Here is a 21,971-nt window from a genome sequence, read left to right as displayed (position 1 = left end):
GATACCAAATAAGACTCTATAAGCTTGATATGCGTTCAATCCATTTAAAGTATTTCCAATGACAACTCCACTCATCGTTACCACAAACCTTCCTTTGGCTAACCGCATTGGTGAAGGAATAAACAACAGATATATATATAAAAAAAAAGACAATTTGAATTGTAAAAAGCCAAAAGACACGGAAAACCTACAACTGCTTTGGTTTCATTACGTAGCTCGCATGAATTACATAATATCCTAAATATGTATGCAGTCAGTTTGGAAAATATGGCGACGTTCTGTCCAGATTTTAGTAGACTTCCCAATAAATATTCATGTAGGCTTTATGAATGTGATGTGTGCGAGTGGAGACCCGTGCTTTTACCACACATATTTGCTCATTTTAATTATTTTAGGAAGCACTGCGGCACATCTCAAATCTTCATCGACATTAAGTGCATGTTCCAGTAAAGGAGATGGAGCTTTTATAGTCAGTCCTCTTACTTGACCTCCTCTTTGAGCACACATGCGCATACACACCAATCTACTTGATCTCAAAGCGCACTCCAAATCACTGTCTGGGCCAATTTCCCATCCCTCAGCGACATGACAGCTCAGCCTGGCAGACATTTTTGACTCAGCTTGGGGATCTTAAGGAGATGATCACGCCGGTAGATGCCACTTCATCACCGCAGTCTTCAATTTATGGTAACCACAACAGAAGGAAAACGCTGCCACCTGGCTACACGGATTCACACACACGTGCGTGCACACTCTCTCCCAAGGCCGTAAACACTCATTATAATGTGCTATGTCATCTGCTGTGGGTTTGGCCTGGGAATTACACAGCCCGGAGTGTTTTCCCTGACTTGGCACACATGTAAGTATGTGTTAGTATCAAAGCAGCTTTCTGGGATACAACGGGATTATTGAGTGTGAAGACGCCGAGCTGACATCTTACTTGATAAGATACCATCTATTATATTCAGTAGGCTAGTGAGCCCAACGTAGCTATTCTCTTCTTTTGGCTCAAAGCGGAAGATGGGCGATATCCTATTTCTACTGCTTTCATCCATTGAATCCAATACAATAGTCGTCGTACAAAAAAAAACGAGAAAATCCACTATTTAGCCAACAAATTATGTCTTTGAAAGTGACGAAATGCCAATCCATTTAAAACCACAAAGGCTGCGACTATGCATCTTCAATACAATGACAAAAACAATGAAAGACAGCCATTCCTATTGACCTGAATTAAATTGAGATGATTGCCAAGTACATGAATATTCATAGTTTAGCCAGTGGCCTGCCTGGTGCCACATGCAATGTAACCACATAGAGTGCATTGATCCATGTCTCCTATTGAAGAAATCTATCAAAAAGCGTTTTTTCCCTTCACATCACAAATGTGGCCAATAAAGCTTTCCTAGAATAATTTTCTAGCCACTCTTTCCCTTTAAAGCAAGCGCCTTTTGTATCAGCCAATGTGGAAAATACACAGCATCCATCCTTTCTCAGAAAAATAGGCGAGTCATGATTGCCGTGGCAATGACGCAGATGCTATTCCCCTAGTTACACGATAGTGTCCTGTAACCATTCATTTAAATGGTTAACGTGATTAAAAATGATTTCATAAGGAACATTTTGACGTAGTAGTTAGTCACTAACTCAGCTTGAATGTGTGTTCAGTTGCACTTTATAAACGCACACAATGCATTTTTTAATTCATGTTTAAATGTCTTAATGCATTTCTTCACATAGCACACACCCTGGGTTTCCCATTAATGTTTTATTTAAACCAGTGGTAGTCCATGTATTGTGTGCCTTTTGCTGTCATGGGACTCACTGGACTTAATCTATTTATTAATAAAATAACACAGGGCATTCATAAAAAAAACATCAATACTATAGAAAACGCATATATCACGGAGAGCAGTTTGCAATCAATATTCATCTCATAACACGACATAAATATAATGAAGAAAGTAAGTCACACTCACCAGTATTGAAGTCGGCCTTGAAATGTTGGCTCTGACTTTTCTTTCTTAAAAGGCAAGATGATGTCAGCCAAATTTGAAAATGGACATTTTGATTGGCCAAAGAGGTCCAAGTAAGTCTCATGTGAACAGAGTACATTGACACTAAAGTATGATAGATATTATTTCATGTTTTGGGTCAAATATTGATTCCAACAATAGGGGAAAAATGAAAAATTGTGATAAAAAAATGAATGAAATTATGAATTTACTGCATCAAGTAGTATCAAATGTACCCGACATGATTAATTGTCTTTCATCATCCTAGAAAATGCAAGTTTTTATGGTGGTGTGTGTACTAGGCGGCCATTTTTTGTGGGCCAAAAGAATCTCAAAAAGTACATATTGTAGGATATCAGTACATCATTTCTTGGTACTCCCCGGTGACATCGGTATAGTCAGTAAAACAGGACTTTACACAGAACTGGATCTTAAAGAGAAAAGCAGCATGCCCATATGTGGCCAACACACATGCACACACACAGTTTTTAACGATGGCATTCGATCCCCAGCAGTTCACTTAAGGGTCACTTACAACACTGCAGCTGCTGCCTTGTCATTCTGTCACTCAAAACAAAAAGCATAAACATGCACACTCTTATCCCTGTGGGCTCTAGTGTTTTTTGCCTTTGTTGGGAATTTTAGCAGCAAATTTCAAGTGCATTGCCGTGGCAACTGCAGGTTTGATGCATGTCGACAGAACGTGTTGCACGGTGGAGATAAGAGGTGAGTGGAGTTACGATTGTCAGATGGAAATTGAGTTGGGGGGGAGGGGAAGGGTTGGATTACATTTTGCTTAGGAGTCTATATGATGAATGGGTACGGGGGTTTGTGCCTGGGACGTCTCATGATGGAAGGAGGCCCAAAGATTTGGGAGGAACCATTATCAAGGCACACGGAGCTGAGAGAGGTAGGAGAGTGTGGTGCTATTTTCGTCTGGACGTTGTCATGGAAACTGCAGCCTCACTACAAATGGAGACGTCCAGAACACATGTATCGTCAGACAAATGGCGTGTCAGGCCCAGCGTGATACTCGGACATGGCCGCCCACTGCCGCTAGTCCCAACCCTGAGAAAAAGGAATGAAAGGGAATTGGGAAGTGGAGGGGGCCAATGTTTTGTTTTAGGGCTTCAGCACCATGGACAGCGGTAGATACCTACTCAGAGGCATGTATTGTCAAAAGAACACAAAAAATGGTTTTGTAAAATTCAATATCACAAGACATATGCAAACTTCTGGGGTGACCAATGATAACAGTAGATGAATATAAAGTGAGTTGTTGCAGGAAGCAGTAAAATAGCAACATAAATTAGTGACAATGTCTGACATGTGAAATACTAGTGATGCCAATCTCAAACTTTGCAGAGAAACAAAAACAATGAACAGAATTTGCTTTTAAGGGCCACACAAATAAAGTGTCAGACACAATATTGCCCCTAAGCCTTGGGTTTGATACCTGTGAATAGATGTCCAATCCATTATGACCGGGTCAAAATGCATCAGACATCTTTCTCTGTCAATAACATCCAATGAGTTAATACCAGCACTTATCCAGCAGCATCCTCGTCTGCCGACTTCCTTTATGTCTGCTCCTTCCTTCCATCTCCCGCACTCTGAAGGACGGAGGTATTCCCACATTTCTCTGTTGCTATAGCAACACCGCAGCGAGAACGAAAAGGAGAGGACGCAGGGGGAGGAGTTTTGGGGGAGTGCAGAAAGCGGCCTAAAGATGAGCGGATGTGTGAACAATGCTAATTCTAACGTGATAGTGAACTCCCTTCTCTAGTCGCATCACACAATGCGCAGCATTCTCATTTACATAATAGCCTGTGGGAATATATTTGCTCAAATAATACGCTGGAACTTATTGTTCCCCTTTTTTATTCCTCTTAAATGTCCTCACATGCAAGCACCAAAACTGTGGTTCACTTTCAAAGGTTCAATCATTACAAAGCAAAGTCAAAGCAAGCGTACGACAAGACGATGCATCTCTGTGGAACTCCATATCGCAGTCAGGGGAAGGCCAAAGCTATTTCACATCAATGTCATCATACTATTCGATCAGGATGGAACGCACTTGATTTATCTTTTCATATACTCGCGCCCACATGCATACAAGGCCTTAGAAGAAAGCCATCTTGCATCATTTGAAGACGCATCATTGCCACGCATTGGAGTCCGCCACCTTTTCTACGTCAACGTACACGTGTCGGAACGAAACTCGATAAATGTGCATCATGTCAAATGTCTAATATTCCATCATTAGTGCCCGATGCTGTTTGTTACGTGGCGCAGTCTGCTGCATGTCAACTGTCTCGCTCGTCCTTTCGCGCCAATCAATAACTCATCTCTCCACGTCAATATTCCTCTGCCCCGCGGGACTTCCATGTCCTTCTTTAGGACAGAAGGAGAATTGACAAGATGGCAGCCACGGAACTGGAAGCGCGCAAAGTGGACTTTCTTCCGTTTCCTACTGCTTTTGTTGCACCAAGCTATGGTGGCTGGATGTATATTTAATGAAGAACATGGCTTTACCAGAAAGCCATTTTGTTCTATGAGATGATATGTTTTGCAAGGATCAAAAATTAATTTGGGAATAATGTCTAAGTACTGGTGTATTGAAAAATGTATATCAAATTTTGGCTATATTTGAACTAGCAGTGAATGAGGATGTTTCAATACCATTTATAGTAGTTTTAGATGACTAGGTTACAATATATAAACAAAACAAAGGAGTCAGTGCTATTTCCGATTAACTAAATAAAAACTATACATGAGAAAAGAACATGAATTTAATTGTTGAATTGGACTGAAGGATGAAGTTACTTCTAATGCTAAGATAATTGCTCTTCATACTGACCCAGGAAACATGAGAAGGCTTTTAAATTTCTCATTTAATTAGCGGCAAAGCAAACAAATTACCCCAAATGCCAAGCTCTTATAAGCTGTGTAAAAACCTAGCGTACTCAAGGGGCCCCGGCGAGCTGAGTAAATGTTCCGATATAATGCGCTACGCTGATAAAAGCCAAAAGCATCGGGGGTCTACAGAGTAAAGACATAGCCTCCATCAGATGTTATGGTAAATCAATAATCAAGTAAGTATAATCTAATAACGGCATCCGCACCGAGCCCAAGTGTGTGTTTGGGAGTGTGGGCGTGTATCCGCTGGGGAACATTTTGCTACATACTGTACATTCCTGCAGTAATTACTTTGAGGTGTCTACTCGCCGTGTTTGCTGCAAACTAAATATTCATAGGGCAGTAATCGCTGTCACTTCATCACATAGACTACAGAGGATAAAGGCATTAAAGGACAAGTCCTACACCACATGGAGACTCAAAGTATATAAACCCCTACATAAATTCACACACCCTTTGATTGGTTGACACAGTCAAATCTTGGTGTCAAAAAAATCTCTGACTAAGGCTGTAAATCAACAATTTCATGACAGGGCTTTAAAAAACATCACATGATTAAAGTCAAACCGTCATCATGCATGTGTAACCTTTAAAAACCGTACATCAGCCACTTCAGCAACATTTGTGTGCTAGCACAAACAATCAGATTTTTTCTTTCTCTCTCTCTTGCGTTCTCTCTCTCTAAATCTCTTTCGCGCTCTCGAGGTTACATGCCTTGTTGGTCAGGCTGATTGTTTTATCCCCGGAGGTGGTGAGAAACTCTGCAGGCTTGTGAAATCTTGTGACACATACTGGATAGATAGTGACGCATGTCCACTCGAGCAGCATGGCCACTGGACTCCTCTCTACATTTGTGCATATTTATATATCACAAAGACACTCAAATAGAAGACTCCAAGTGAGAAAATGCTACTTCTGGAGAAATGACAGTAATTTCATGCTGTTCGCTTAAATCCCATGAACTTCATATACATTGGTTGCCATTTTCTTCCTATGTATTGACATATATCTCCTCCAATGGCAGCTTCATGAATTAAATAGTTGTCTCATCCATTTGAATAAATCTAAACTGACCTAAAAGTGCATCATCCTCATAAATAGGCACAGGATTATTATGATCATTTTATTTGATGGTTTGCTCTCTCTCACTGCATCCCACGCAGCCCTATCAAATATGTCCGCCCTGCACTTATTTATCTGCCTGTGAAGTGTGAAGCAGCGAGAGAGGCTTTGGCATTTTCACGGCTCCCGACACGGCCCACAGACTGACACCTCAGCTTCACGGCAAAGTTGACGTCGTGTCAGGTTCCCCATAGACCGAGCAGCTTGCCGACGGGCCACGGGGGCCGAGGGATTCCCTCGAGAAGAGCGCAGCTGGGACGTTACTTATTGAATTTGAAGGAAAACGACAGGCTTATAGCAATGTTTTGCTGCAGTGGAAAGTCAAAATGATGTGTTTCAATGGTGGTAGATCCTGTAAAAGATGATTGTGTATATGCCACATCATCAATTTATCAAAATGCCTCTTCTTGTTCATCATACTGAATTCTTTTTTTAAAAACTGCATCTAAAGATATGCTAATTATCAAATGAATGATTATTAGTGTCCATGTAAAAAAGAGGTTCATCCCAATTTGAATGGATTATCTCTACTATAAGGTAACCAAAACATATAATATAATTATCTTTTTAGAGGGAGGCTGGAACAGATTAATGCAATTTCTATTTCATGCAAAGAGAGATTTGATATATGAGTGCAGTCATGAGCCATTTTTTTTAAATCATTACAAATCACTGGAGTATATGAATGAATTTAGTATGGGTGATTTGCTGTTAGGGATGACTTTCAATTAATTTTATTTATTAATTCATGCCTATGCTAAGTCAGTTCTATATAATAAATTTTAGAACATTTTGATAAAGTCTGAGATGAAGTAAACTAAACACAGAGAAAAAATAGAAGTTAAGGATGATATTGCTCACCTTATGAAAGAGTGTAGTTTAAAAGGTCAACCCATACCCGTTCTCCCTTAAACTGCCAGTCAACAACAGCCCATGTCATTACAGATGCCTTGATATAATCCAGATGTTTCTGCAAGCAATGGATGGTAACCATAGAGATGAACTACCAAATACAGTGAAATACACTTTGCTTAAATCCCAGTCTCACCTCTGAGTATTCCATCAAAAGAGCTTACACAATTGTACTTTTAATAAGCTTATACAGCCAAATTCCTGAGCTCTTTATAACCAGGAAATGTTATATTTTTACGTGAAAGCATGTATTTCATATGAATGAAAGTGGGCCATCAGGCAAAGCGCCCCATTCTCTGACATTCAGGCAGGAACATCGGCTCCATGGCAACCGTTTGGCGACCACGAGCTCACACATGAGACGTTATCTTGTATTCTCTTTGAAATCTGACGACAGGGACGGCAAACAGATCACATCAAGGGAACGGCCATATGTTAAGTCTTTAGCCCTCATTTATATTCTGAAAATGTGCATTCCACTTTGCTAGATGCATCTGTCGGGGAGACTCTCACGTTTACTGCGATATACATCAATGTATTAATGGGATGCGTAGCCAAAAGCAGACAGTCTTGAGAATATGCCTTGGCGTATTTCAGACAACCTGACTCACATGATCGATCGCTCTGCTTGTGAGATTATACTGCGGGGCATAACAGAACAGATTTAGTGTTAAGTATTGAAAACAAAGAGGTGGTGTTTGTTGACACGGGAGACATTCTTTTAATAACAGACAACAAAGTCTCATGTTTTTTTTTTTGGGCCAGATACCCGTCTCATGTTATTATCCAATGATGACTAGTGGTCAATGTTAAAAAATCGATACGAAGCTGTAAGTAAGAAAAAGAAAAATGAAATAGCTTCTCCTGGCTTGAGTATTGAAGAAAAATTGTTTCACATCTTGCACATTTACGGAAATATCAAAATTAGGCAAATAGGGAAATTGGGTTTGCTTTTAAAGCTTAATCTAAAACCTCATGTTTACTTATTCAAGAAGTATCTCTGGGACTATGTCCCAGATCCCTCACCGTTTTTTGAAGCTTCATTCTAAGTTAACAACAACTTCAGTGTGTCAAATTTACAAGACGTTTATTTTCACTTAACAAAGACTTTCAAAAAAGTCTTACATGTAAATCAAATACAGGCCCTAAATCTCAACTGAGAACCTTAACCTTGTATTGTAATGGTTCTCTGTCAGCCTTCAACACATATCCAACGTATGCTCAATTGCAACAAACATTTTACATCTAAAAAAAAATGTCCCCCAAAATAAACGTCCTCATCACCTAGTTCTCACGAAAATATTCTTTTGTCTGTTGGACATACTCTATATAAACTGAGTGACTAATAGCCTGTCTGAACTTGTTAATAGAGCAGATGACACCTTTCATTAGTACAGTGACTAATGACAGAACCACAAACCATACATTCATTCCAGGTTTAGTACAAATTATTTCCGTTTTTTTTCTTCTGAAACTCGATTGCCGTATAAGACCTGCCACAATCCAATAATATATGATTCATTTATTTCACACATAATGATACATGGCTAGACAACTGTACACATTATATCAAACTAACAAAAATAAAGAAATACATAGTTGAAACGCGAGAAGCGCAAATGGCATCGAACATATGAAAGTTACACTGTAAAAATGCAGTTCTTACAATTGTCGTACAACCAGACATTGTTATTATTGATATACTGTACATTTCCATTCATTCGAATCATCCAAGGTCGGATGTCGGATCCCTTCTCGAGCACAGCTGCGGAAAGATGTCGAAAAACGTCATTGCGACGGCGTTTATGGCGTGATTATAGTCCCCATGAGCAAGGAGGTCAGATCAAATTCCTGGCTACGCTTTTGCTTGAAATAACACACATAAGTCAATACTTTATTTTAGCCTGCACAGGTCTTTGCATGGGAATTACCGCTCCCTCTTTGTGAAACATTAGTTGGAACATTATGGCATTGTCAGAATTGATACGATTCAAATACCAAGTAGCTGGCTGGTACAAAATACATAACACACCCTCGGAACACAAAAATTTGTAATGATTACTACTGAAGCAACAGACAAAGGTTTTGTCAAACAGAGATCGGCATTTACTGTACTACAACCTAAATAGACTTGAAGCCAATTGAAAGATTCACAATGAGTGTTGCAATTGAGCCCTTATGTTCTCTGAGAAGTAGCCAAACTGAAAACATGTATCATAACCAACCTCCCTCGTCTCCGCCTCCCCCTCGTTATTCACCTAGAAACAAACTCTACCCGAGTACACATCCACCCCAAAATATCTCTACGTCGGAGTTTGCAATGATACATATTTAAATGAAAATATATTCATATAATTTGTGGATTTTTCACAGTAGTTTGTACTGCACTGTACCTTTTTGTCCATCTATTTATGCCTACGTTATTGTCACCCCTGGGGAGTCTATTGAGTCAGTTCAGAGTGAGTGTGGCCTCTTTTCTTCGAGAAAAAAAGATCTCTCGCTTTTCATTTCTCCATAATCTCGGCCATCTTCAGCGTGGTAAGCACGAGTGTGCATGTCTTCCGTCTCTCCAGGCCAACAATGATTTAGGGGCCGATTACTCCCAAATACTTCTTTTTTTTTGTTTCTCCTCCCATTGACAACACAGTTTGGCGAAAATGCAAAAAAACATTTGCTTTGGCACAGATTTACATTGTCACAATGTCCATTCTTTGATTTCCTAGGCCGTAAGCGGTACTACAAACACAAATGGCCCACTGTGGTAATCCTTGGCTCAGTACACCATCACGGACAAGTCTTTGCCTTTGTGTGTCACCATGTCTCGTCTATCCTGTCTCCTGGTGTAAAGTCAATGCACTTTAGTGTCTCATCAATCCGAGCACAAAATCCAACATGAATCCCTTCTCTCTCCCGTAGTGATTTTTAGATCTGAGTCTCCTGGACATTTTCCTTTGAGTTTCCCTTAAAGAGAAGAGGCTCCATTTGGGGGTTCTGGTTCTGACCCATGAAGCCTTTAATTGATCCATGGAGGCCCATGGTAGGCATCGGGAGAGACATTGGCAGAGGTGGTGACATTGAACTCAGGTTAACGTTGGTGCCGTTTCCCGAGGACACGAGCAGATTGGCTGTCGAGATGGGGATGGGGGTACAGGAGATGGGGATTTCATGGCCTGGCTGGTTCTTGTGTAGGCCTCCTGATCCAATTCCATCAGGTCCAACGCTAAGACCCATCACGTTGTTGTTGAAATGGTGGGTCTTGTAGTAATGATTCAACGTGTCAGAACGGCCAATGTTAGGGAGATTCACTATTTCCGGATGATGTATCCTCAGGGTACCTTCTACGCCACCGCTAGAATTCATGGTGGACCCGCCAGATATGCCACTCCCTGCGCTGGCTCCAATCTCATCCTCCACGTTGACGATTTCGATGGCTCTGGCCGGGCCGTGATGCTTGTGCAACTGATGTTGCTTACGGAGCTTGTAGAAGACCACCAACATGACGGCGGCCATAAAAGTAATCGCCACAAAGCAACCAATGATAATTTTAGTCGTTTTCATAACATCATCTAAGCCCGGAATGTTAGTTACATCGATGATAGACACAGTCACTGCATTCTCGGTGGCTCTATTTGCTCGTGGGGACAGTGAGGAAAGAGACGAGAGAGAGGGTGATATAGTGATGCCATCTCGATCAACAGTAGGATTGGGGAACTCTATCAAGGTCTCATTGATGTACTGTCTTGCCGAATTTTTATCGTCACCTCCTCCGACTGTTTCGACCGTCTCCACGGTGACGGTGGTGAAATAGCTGTAGCTGTTGCTAGGATCTGTAGCTGATACATTAAGGACAGCAGTGGCGGTTGTATTACCAGCGGAGTTTGTCACCATGCAAGTGTACTGCCCGGTGTCCTGCACGGTAACGTTGGTGAAATTGAGCGTTCCGTCGTGGAGCACCGAGATCCTGACGCGGTACGATCCGTGGGTCATCAGAGTGCCGTTCGGAGTGAACCAGTTCACGGAGGTCATGGAGGTTCCCGTGCGGCATTTGAGCTCGGCCGCCATACCCTCGGTGACGTTGAGATCGGTGGGCGGCTCCACGATGACGGGGGCATAGCAGGTAAAATGGCTCTGATCCAGTTCTCCGATATACTTGCCCTTCAGACCCGGTGGCGCGTGGCACCGAGCGCAACATGTGGTGTTGCTAGGAACTGTTTCTTTAAGCCACCAGCTGAGCCATAGCACATCACAGTTGCACACCCATGGGTTGTGGTTGAGATGCACCCTCTCCAACTGATGTAGAGGAGTAAAGAGGTCATGAGGCAGTGAATGAAGCGAATTGTGTGAAAGGTTGAGCTCTTCCAAGTTTTTCAGGTCATCGAAAGCATTTCGTTCAATGACCGACACCTTGGAGTGCATGAGCCACAGCTTCCGGAGTGATACGAGGCCCTGGAACGACCCGGGTCGGACTATTCCCAACTGGTTCCCCGACAACTCCAATTCCTCTAGCCGGACCAGGGCGGTGAGGTTGGGTATGTCCTTCAAGCCGCACATGCCGAGATTCAAGAAGCGCAAGTTGAACAGACCCTCGAAGGCCGCCTCGGAGATGAAATCCAGTTTCCTGAGTTCCCCGAGATCGAGGCGACGTAAAGAGGGAACGCGGTGAAAGGCGAACGCCGGCAGTGTCTCGATAGGGTTGTTTCGTAGCCATAGTTCCCTTAACTTGCTGAGGTACTCAAAGGCTTGCGACGGTACCACGGTGAGACGGTTGTCAAACAGCTCTAGCGTGTTGAGGTTCGGCAACCCATTGAACGCTCCCACCTCGATCTGCCGGATGTGGTTCTTGGAGAGCTGGAGGATTTCCAGATGCCGCAAGTGCTTGAAGGTGTCAGACTTGATCACCTGGTGTGGAAAGAGAAACACGAAGGCATGATTTTAACACCTCCCGTCAAAATGTATGAAGTCAACACCAAAACGACGTCACCCTCACCTGAATTGTGTTTTCTTGTAGATTGAGGTATCTTGTGTTTTCTGAAATACTGTCCGGGACTTGATCTAGAGTCTTCCTCGTGCAGATGACACGGCTGGCCTGATTGGAGCAGCTACAGGGGACGGGGCAGGGAGGTGCTGCCTCTGTCAGCTGAGGTCCATGGTTGTGAAACCACAACAAAAGGTGGACCAACCAGAGGAGGGAGGAAGGGGCACAGGGGCTGGTCACCATGACAACACGCATGGCAACTGAGTCATGACCCACCCCTACTGCCGTATGATGTTATAAATCACCTACTAACAGGGAAATTTAAGTGCTTAGTTTGAAGCTCATATTTTATGTACTTAGGCAGTTTTTCTCCTTCAAGTAGACCGCTTAAATATTTAGTAAGATGGGTGTAATGTTATATTAAAGACTCTTGCATTAATAGATTCTTATTTTACTTTGCTCATGCTTCTTTGACTACCAAGCACCTTGTTCTTGCTCGCATGTCATTTTAAGAAAGCATGTCCTGTTTTTCTTCCCCGTGACAATTATTAGGATAAAATTATATGTGGGAGGGATTTTGCTCTGGGAAAGCTCTTCTCCTCGGAGGTTGTTTTTTTTCTTCTCACTGTGGAAGGAGGGGCTGAGGGTTGGAAGAAGAAGAGAGAAAAGGGGAAAAAAAAGAAAGAAAAGAGGTCAAGTTATGCACAGTGCGGTAGCTTTGAGATATTAGCCTAACACATTCAAGCAAGAATGGCCAGGGTGGAATTTAATTATGACTATAAGACATCGTACTGTTGCTGAAGACAAGCAAGGTCAGGCTTTGAGTTGTGAGAAATTTGCTTTCAAACTGTGACCTGTAGTACAACTCATCAGAAAACTGCCATCTTTTCAATGCTAAACTCATTATCTATATGTCATCATCAAAAAATAGGGGTGTGGGCAAAGTCTTTTTGGTCAATCAATATAAACTCAACAAGTACAGGCAGAAAAACTGCTTTTTTTAAGGTTTCCCTTGTGTTTTACCTCACTGCAGAACCTCAGCCGATCCATCACAATGCAACAACTACCAAGGAGTTAACAAATGCAACCCTAATGCAGCACTGGCAATTATATTATAATTATTATTGACCGCATGTGTTGTGTGCAATAAGCCAACACACAATTAGACCCCGCGCGGAAACTGATGAACCGAACAAGACATTGCGAACAAGACCCATGCTGATATGCATCCCTAGCAAAACTGTGTCCTTGGTTGAAAGGGTGTCGCACACTTTTTTTTTTCGCAAACAGAAATGCCTGCAAGCATCAGCAGACTCACTAAATTTAGAAATGCTCAGGCCATTTCCCTTGCCGTGATAAAGCGGCAAAGCTCCTCCTTGTTTTTTTTTTTTTTTTTGAGACATGACTAGTCCTGAAATCTCAGTCCTTCTTGTAAGCGTCTCATGTCGAATATATATTACGGATGCACATATTTTACTCTCTAACAAGCCATGGTTTTTGCAGGCTTCGATGACGGCGTTTGGCGTCTCTTCTCCTATGCAGCGGCCGCACACGGGCTCCTAGAAACACGGTTGCTGTGGCAACCTGCTCACTCACCATCTTGTGTTTTTACTGTCCACTGCCCCATTCCACATTATTATATTTAGCAGGCGCTTGATGAACGTTTGCTGTTCAAACTAGATAACCAGCACTGCTGAATTTAAATGTCTTATAGAATCAATGCTTTTCTTTAGAATAAAAATTCTGATTTGTGGGGAAAAACTGCACTAATCCTTATGGAATACAAGAAGAGAAAAAAGGAGGGGGTTTGAATGATGGTACCTACAAGGTCAACATCAGTCTTTGTGGGGAGGGAAAAAAAACATGAACTCTATGAAATCTTACAGCAGCTATTAAGAAAATTCATGAGGGAGTAAGTTAGTTAAAAATAGACTTGTCAAATGTTCCACACATCCCACAGACTTTCTCACACATCCCCACATACAGGGAGCCATTGTATAGAAACACCAACTGTCAACAACAACAAAACTGTTACACAAATAAAGATGTAATTGGCATTTTGGCTACTTATTTATTTGCGATAACATATGGCTTTACAGGTTGGCTTAAAATGGAGGCTTGAGTGAAATCATTAGCTAAATCAACCTGTTTCCTTTTTTTTAACATAGCAGGTACTATATTTTTGCCATAATTAAAACTGCCCAAAAAAAAAAATCTTAATCGATGACTCCATCTTGCATAAAACCAGTCAAAAAAAAAAGAGTCTAAAATGTTTTTGTTCAATGCAAAACTACACAGAATGGATATTTAAGCGGCTATGGTAGGTGTGTGGTTTCTTTCCATAGCCTTGAGGGAGCAAAAACACATTATTCACATGTTAAGGACCACACAAGGTAACAAACCTTTCACTGTGTGGAAAGAGGGGAGAGAGAGAGAGAGAGAGAGTCAGAGAGAGAGAGAGAAAAGAGAGAGAGAGAGTGAGAGACCTTGACACTGAAAGCCTGTTGCCTTGACATGGCTCCAACATTTAATCTCCAACATATGAAGCAAATTATATCTCATGATGCTCTTCAGATAAAGGAATATTAACTTGACTCATTTGGGGGGCTGATGGTTAAATCATGACATTACTGACACGCCTGCATTTAAATTTTTTTATACGCCACTTCACCGGTTCCCACGGAAGCAAATTCTCAAAGGGGTACTTCTCTCCATTTTTAATCTTTGTTGCTCTTCGGTGTCGAGAGCAGATTGCAACAATGTCAGTATTGATTATTCGATCAGGTCTGAGAGAGCGCTCAGTCGTGAAAAGACAAATTAGCTGCGAGCTGCTGACCAATTGCTACAAACCAATCACGGCTTGATTGTATCAAGCCTTTCCACAACAACGTCGTTAAGATTTACGAAGAAGCGAAAAAATGTTGTTTTCGGAGGGTGGTAGTGCGGCGGAGGGCTTCCAAAAGACGAAGGGTTTCTCTACTCGAATGGTTGCCCGATCCATGCTGGGCCCGACGAGTAGACGCTGTGCATAAACACAAAGCGACGCAGGTGCACCGGGGCCAACTTCATCTACTGTAACTATGACAACACGAGATTGATTCAGGACGTGGGAATCGGAGAAGCTCCGCAAAAAAAAAAAAAAAAAAAGAAATGCTGTTTCATGCCAAACATTCCCATCCAATCACCAGGATAAAAAAAATATGATTCATTCATAAATACATTGAACAAACTGATGCCCAGTGCCTCCTTTTTTTGCATGATATGCACCACAATCCAACAGAATGGCCTTATTCATCTATGCAGCTGCGCGGACTATACGGCGCACCTTCCTCCAGAACGTAATTGAAATTCTGAAAAGGCCTAATTCTGCACATGCTGCATTACAAAATGGCTTGCACCCATTCACACTTAATGACAACTGCACCCACATCCCCCCCACACAACCCCCCACCCCCCTCTCCATCGTTTCTCCAAAGGCAACAAAATATACTTACATAATGCAAATCCTCAATGCCGGCCGGTTTTTACGTGATCGTTTCCATTTGACATCAATTAATTATTCATTCCGCGTAAATTGTCGGGCATCCAAACATCATCTTCATCGGATCAAATAGAATCACCACGCCGGCCATTTCATTCTCCTCTTCCAATGTACACACCTGCACTAACATGCACTTACCTCAACGTTGCGGCGTCTAGCGTCGATGTTTTCCTTCGACAACCCCATCAGCGGTGGCTTGTCTGTCTTCCCCCCTCCCCCCTTTTTCACCAAAATGGATTGGCTTGTCTCCCGGGCTGAGAGCTGCCCTTTTCTTGTTCGTCTCGTTGGCTATTCCGCAGCGCCAATGCAACAACGCGGGGGTCTGCGCGGTGGAAGCGGTGCTGATGAGAGACACAATCCACTCCGACGGGCTCGACCAAGGAAAAAAGAAAAAAAGGGGAAGGAGGCTTGAAAGGGAGAGAGGAAAAGGAAAATCAGTTAAAAGGCCACTGGGAGACAATGATGTTAGTATGATCACACTGAATTGAAGGGGACGAGGATGCATGCGCGCGTCTGGTCATCCTTGGAGAAGGCGCGCGTGCAGGCTGCGCACAAGTTTTTTTCTTTTTTTTTTTTTTTGTCTTTACGCACATTCCGCATGTCGCCTTCTCTGAATCCCACTAAGAGCAGCTAATACAGGACTCTGGTGGCTACACCTGCAGTCATGGAAAGATTGGAGCACTTATTCCGCATGAGTTGGCTTGTAAAAGAGCATGATGCTGACATAGATTTCAGTCATAAATCAGGATAGGGCACACAGGGATATGTTCAGGCTTTGTAATAAAATAAATCCATAAAATATAGTACTTACAGTCATGACTTGCTTGAAACATAAAAGTTAAATATAACAATGGCTCATATGCCATACATATCCCATTGGTATATTATTTTTATTATTATTTCAACCACTGATTTCCTATGCATGAGCAAGACTGAATTATTTCAAAATATCATTGAATTGGTCATTGAATTGTGCCAAAAAGACAACACATGGGTACAGTCTACTGTTTTGATTGTTTTGACTGAAATATTTGAATTACTATACACTATCGGACATGCAAGTAAATATTTAAAATACTGTTTTTCTTTACTCTGGGGTACTTCTTTTCTCAAGTAACAAAACTCTTTAAAAAGGATCCAAATGATCAGCAATAACCCCTGTATTTAATATTTTCTTTAATCAAGCAATTATCAAGCTACAATAAACACCTACTGCAGAAATGGGGTACAGTCTATCTATTGTCCCCTCAGATACAATTAACACTATTGTACTCGGTAAAGTTGACAATTGGAGCTGTTATATTTATCATTATACATTGCATGTTTTTAACCATGTCAACTGAGTCCAAATGACTGAATATATTGAAATGTAAAACATATTTCCCATACCAAATGAAGGTCAGCCTTTCCAGTTTTCTTTTCCGAATATACTGTATTCCCAGTCACATCTTACAGCACGAGTGATGTTTCACAGAAAGATTCACAGCATCGCTGGGATTTCCTTCTTCAAAGAAATCTGTTCATAGAAGGAAAGCAAAAGAATTTCCAAGGCATTGAACATACCAAGTAACACAAAGAAGACACTGCTTCTCAAGTGGAGGAAAATATGGCACAATGGTAACATTATTAGGAACTGTGTGTCCCTTCCTAAACTGATGAAAAGGCAAGAAGAAAACTGGACAGGCATCCTGCTATGAGAGTGACAGTAACATTGAAGAAGCTGCAAGAAATTCTGGCAAGAACTGCTTGCTTAGTGACAACAATCTCCCATTGCTTCATATGTCTCAGCCATGGGCAAGGGTGGCAAAATGACATCTTTCTGTAGTAGAATAATACGTAACAAATGGAGGGAATTAGAAAGAGTTTGAATATGGCATCAGGATTATGAAGAAATGTTATGATTAAGCGTATTTATTTCATAGAAATCAAATAAATATGCTTTAGATCAAGTGTGGCGCTCATTTTTGTGGTGGACCACATCACATTTTAGATGTTGTTTGGAGAGACATAATGGCTGTGAACTCATATAAATATAGGAGCGCCATAAAATATGAAGTACACAACAAATTGAAATCTGAAATCAATAAAACTTATAGGATCTTTTAAACAGTAGGAATGTGTCCCATTAATGATTAAAAAAGTTATCGCATAAAAACAGCTAGTATTTGACCTAGGGTAGATGGACATTTGATGGAGTATCCTTTTAAATGAAAAGCACTTTGATAAATACCGATTCTACTGACATTGCCTATGCAGGTCTTGGCGAGCACATCAAATCTCCATCACAAAGCACCGTGCGTGTGCAATGTCGCTCGCGCATGCGTGTGCCGAATTGGCCCCTGCACATTCCAAGTGTCCCCTCTTATCACTTTTGTCTTGTGACTGCCCTCTTCACTGTCAACTCAGAGTTAGCTCATCTTCCTTCTGTCCCGGCCCGCACTAAAAGGTCAAAGGACGCAAAAGGCCGGTTATGCTTCTGAAAGACCCCCAAGATATGCCTCCCCCTCCCCATTTGCACTTCCCTTCCCTGTGAATGCCGTAGTGAGCATTGTTCACAAGCGCCGGCTTTTTGCTGAAAGCTGCACAGCAATGAGGTCTCTGTGCCTTTTTGCCTCTTCCCCCCTCCTCGTCTACCCATCCCCCCTTTCACTCTCTCTCTTTCTCTCTCTCTCTCTATTAAATTTCCAGTCACACAGCGGTGCAGAGGATATTCCTCCTTTCCCTTGTTCCCTCTCTTTCCTCCTCTTTTTTCCCTTTTCTGCCTAAATCTCGGCTCACAATCCGGTCTGCGTCCCAACCTGGCCGTCTTTCAGCACCCACTCTCCTCTCTGTACATCCTTTTGCCTTCCAAACCCCCCGCCCACCACGCCATTTAAAATGCCTCCACGCTTCCCATGCCAAGTCCTCTGTCCTCCACAACCCCCCACCACCACCACCACCACCACCCCCCTCTGCTTACCACTCCGTGTCCTCACTGTGTCATTGCACATTGAATCTGATATCCCCCCCCCCTTATGTATGTACAGCTCGTGTATTTGCAGGCACCCTTGAGGGTCTGTGCGAGGAAAGGACATGCATTTGCGCCATATAAACAAACATTATGACTGTAGTGCTCGTGTCATCGGTACACGGGGTGCACAGAGGAGGGAATTGTCATCTCTCCATGCAGAGGACAAGGCACAAACCCCATCAACTCTTAATGCCGTGTCGGGAGCCACAGGAGAGAAACAGGAGAGGGAGGGCGACGAGGATTTGGCAGAGACATGCCAGCGCGCCGAGACATATGTGGCATGCTGATAGCACCACAGAGGTGCGGCTCATACTGTGAAGCAGTTTTGGCAGGAAGGACGAGACCCGTATACACACACAAGTCCGTCACTTCGAACCCCCTCATCACTGGGTGCAAAAAAAAAAGTATACATTTTTTTTGGCTCCAGTATACGAGGGGCTGAGGGAAAACAGTGAGGAAAAACCCCAGTGTCACAGTATCTTAGCAACTGCCTCCATCTCCTTGGAGACAGAGGGCTGACATCATTTCCTGTCTATTAGAGGAGAACTCACTTTAAGTGTGCGTGTCTGTGTGTATATATGTGTGTGTCAGGGTTGAACTGTAAGTTGACCACATGTTACATCCTATATAGGCATGTATACTTACTGAATTTGAGACAAAGTTTACCATGAAACCACTCACAAACAAAGAAAACATGATATACTATAACTGCAAATTAGAGTATACTTATAATGATCGCACCTGAAGTTCATTTCGTATTGCATTATACATTTTTATTGTCAATTAAAGGAGATTATTTATCCTATTGCAATGTTTAATTTGCAAACTGTGGCATTCCAATCCAGAGTTTTTTGGAAGTTGCCTTCTCAATATCTTTATCCTTTCCTACCATCATGTGGATAAAATTGGTACAGCACCCTGTCTCAAAGCACTACTTCTCTATTTGTAGGTTTACTTTTAATCAGATTGAAATGTTACATTTCATTTGAAATGAAATGAGAGTTAAATCATTGTCTTCCATTGACTTTGATAGAATGACCAAATTTGCTCCAAAAAAAAAAAAACAGACCATACAAGGAATACATAGAACTACTAAAAATATAACATTAAATGACAACTACTGGGGTCAATGGCAACATATGCGCATATGTTGTAACTTGCAACAAGGAAAAGTGCATTGGTGGCAGATGGCATAGTTAGGCATCATCACAATAATATTATAAATGATCTACAGAAGTCTAGAGAAGCATCTGGTGAAAATTGGTGCACAGTAAAGGTCACACCACAATGCTAACCCAATGTGTTGGTCTCCCAAAGGAATTCAAAAGGCCTGCCGCAAATCACCAGAGTCAGCAGAACATACTTTAAACATTATTCACGCATTATAGAGCTGAGCATATGATTTATAACATCCCATAGAAGCTGGATGTGTTTCACAGATAAGACTAGAGCAGACTATGATTAAAGAAAAGCAAATCTGTGCACTGAAGCGTCTTCCGCAAGGGGAAAAATCCTATGTGATGTGAGGATTTTCCTTCAATGCTATCTTTTCATGTTCTCTTTCTATGATGAATGCTTATGGATACAATTTTCTTTCCAATACTGGTGAAAGCACTTGAGTTTGATCGTCAGCGAAAGTAAGCTATACATTTATTCATTCCCAAATGAAATGTTCAAAATTGCATTTCTATTTCGTACAGTTTGCATCACAATCATGTAGACTGAATGAAAAGCAATTCATAATTTAATAGATGAAAATACTTTCATGATGATTTATGAAAGGCCTGGCAAGCTGTTACATTGCTGTTTGCATTAAAAATATGTCTAAACGTTTATTTAAAATACAGTTACTGTTTAATGAGTTACTCCCTTCCTCCAATTGTGTCTAAAAGGAAGTATTTCTGAATCACTAACACTAAATATTTGTGTTATGTTATTTTCAACAGTAGGTTGTGCTATTGCTATTGCTTTGGACCTCTAAAGAAAGTGGGGGTTTCACTTTATAGTGGATAGACCACACAGAGACTTATACTGTCCAAACACCAATTAAACATAATCATAATGTTACATACATATTTGGATATATTTTGCTTTAAATGGAAACCTGAAAACTCAATTGTTAGGACTCAATTAACATCCTCCATTGAATAAATGAAAGTGGAAGGATTTCGTGTTGCTCATGCATCTTCTGAGTTTTCTGAAAGCGGCCCTCAAGACAAAGTTGAGACCATGACTGCATGACAGCTAATAAATGTACTTTGTACTGTGTTCTGGTCTCTCTGGGCCTATTTAGGAGCTACAGAGTGCCACTCAATAAAATCTTTTGGAGGGTGTTCACTTTACAGAGTGGGCGTCAATTGTTTCTGCAAAGAAACGATCTCTCATCCATCTGTGAGGTGAAGTTGTGAACATCATCTGTATCTGAGCGATGACACTACCCCCCTGATCGGCAATCACCCCCCGCCTTGGGCCTCACTTACTGCTGACAAATGAGCTGAGCCACTGGCACAGCGGTCAGCGAGAAATAGTGGACTCTTGGAATTTTCCACAAGATAAATAAGCAATATCTAAGAAAAACACACATCATAATCCTTTCACTAGATTGTACCCAACTGAGGAAATGTTTTTGTTGCTTTTGTTATTGTTTTCCAAATACTTTTCAGCAGTAAATACGGAATATTACATCACATTTCACATCATTATTAGCAGTGTGTTGCAATGTGCATGTGATACTGTGTTAAAATTTTAACTAACTATCCTAACTATCCTATTTATCTGGGACATTGATGCTTTAATATATAATAATATATAATAATATTTATTATATAATAATATGGGATACACTGTCTTTCTTTCAGTTATCATCACATTACAGAGGCACTGTATATATAGGTGTATTTTTATTTAATTTTATATATATATATATATATATATATATATATATATATATATATATATATATATATATATATATATATATATATATATATATATATATATATATATATATATATATATATATATATATATATATATATATATATACATATACATATACATATACATATACATATACATATACATATACATATATATATATATATATATATATATATATATATATATATATATATATATATATATATATATATATATATATATATATATATATATATATATATATATATATATATATATATATATATACACACACACACACACACACACACACCTATATATCTATATATACAGTGCCTCTGGGTGTGTACAGGTGATGATAGCTGAAAGAAAGACAGTGTATGCCATGGCAAGCTGTACTAAAATGAGTTAAAGCATCAATGTCCCAGATAAATAACATAAAAAAGAAATAAAAGGGGGAAAACACAAGCTGCAGACTCAGCAGAGGTGATTATACCATTTAATCACAGACTCCCATCGCCATGGTGAGTAGACTTTACTCGCTTCCAGGTTTGATTT

The 21,971-nt window shown here is 40.9% G+C and overlaps 2 protein-coding genes across 3 annotated transcripts in view; both read right to left on the bottom strand.

Annotated features, from left to right (window-relative positions):
- Nucleotides 1–2,027, bottom strand: part of plekha4 (pleckstrin homology domain containing A4) — a 32,301-nt gene extending 30,274 nt beyond the window's left edge. The window contains exon 1 of the mRNA XM_077738796.1: nt 1,980–2,027. The gene's annotated coding sequence lies outside the window, so the exon portion shown is untranslated. The remainder of the gene's footprint in view (nt 1–1,979) is intronic.
- A 6,011-nt stretch (nt 2,028–8,038) lies between these two features.
- Nucleotides 8,039–16,044, bottom strand: lrrc4bb (leucine rich repeat containing 4Bb). Of its 2 annotated transcripts, none has more exons than XM_077739283.1 (3): nt 15,623–16,044; nt 11,956–12,583; nt 8,039–11,867 (listed from the first exon to the last, which is right to left on the bottom strand). In XM_077739283.1, exons 2-3 carry the CDS (start codon nt 12,196–12,198, stop codon nt 9,891–9,893), a joined length of 2,220 nt encoding a protein of 739 aa, XP_077595409.1. In that variant the 5' UTR covers nt 12,199–12,583; nt 15,623–16,044; the 3' UTR covers nt 8,039–9,890. The 2 variants fall into 2 exon arrangements, with proteins under 2 accessions (XP_077595409.1, XP_077595410.1); XM_077739284.1 differs by lacking the exon at nt 15,623–16,044 and adding an exon at nt 15,438–15,613.
- Nucleotides 16,045–21,971: the final 5,927 nt, after the last annotated feature.

This window comes from Stigmatopora nigra, chromosome 18 (genome assembly GCF_051989575.1).
Source record: "Stigmatopora nigra isolate UIUO_SnigA chromosome 18, RoL_Snig_1.1, whole genome shotgun sequence".
Taxonomy (NCBI): Eukaryota; Metazoa; Chordata; class Actinopteri; order Syngnathiformes; family Syngnathidae; genus Stigmatopora; species Stigmatopora nigra.
The sequence above is the reverse complement of the archived record's forward strand: the minus strand, read 5'-3'. Positions and strand labels throughout refer to the sequence as shown.

Coding starts and splice junctions, on each gene's coding strand:
- lrrc4bb (XM_077739283.1), bottom strand. CDS start 12,198: ATGCGTGTTGTCATGGTGACCAGCCCCTGTGCCCCTTCCTCCCTCCTC. Junction 11,868..11,955: donor TACAAGAAAACACAATTCAG/GTGAGGGTGACG, acceptor TTTCCACACCAG/GTGATCAAGTCTGACACCTT.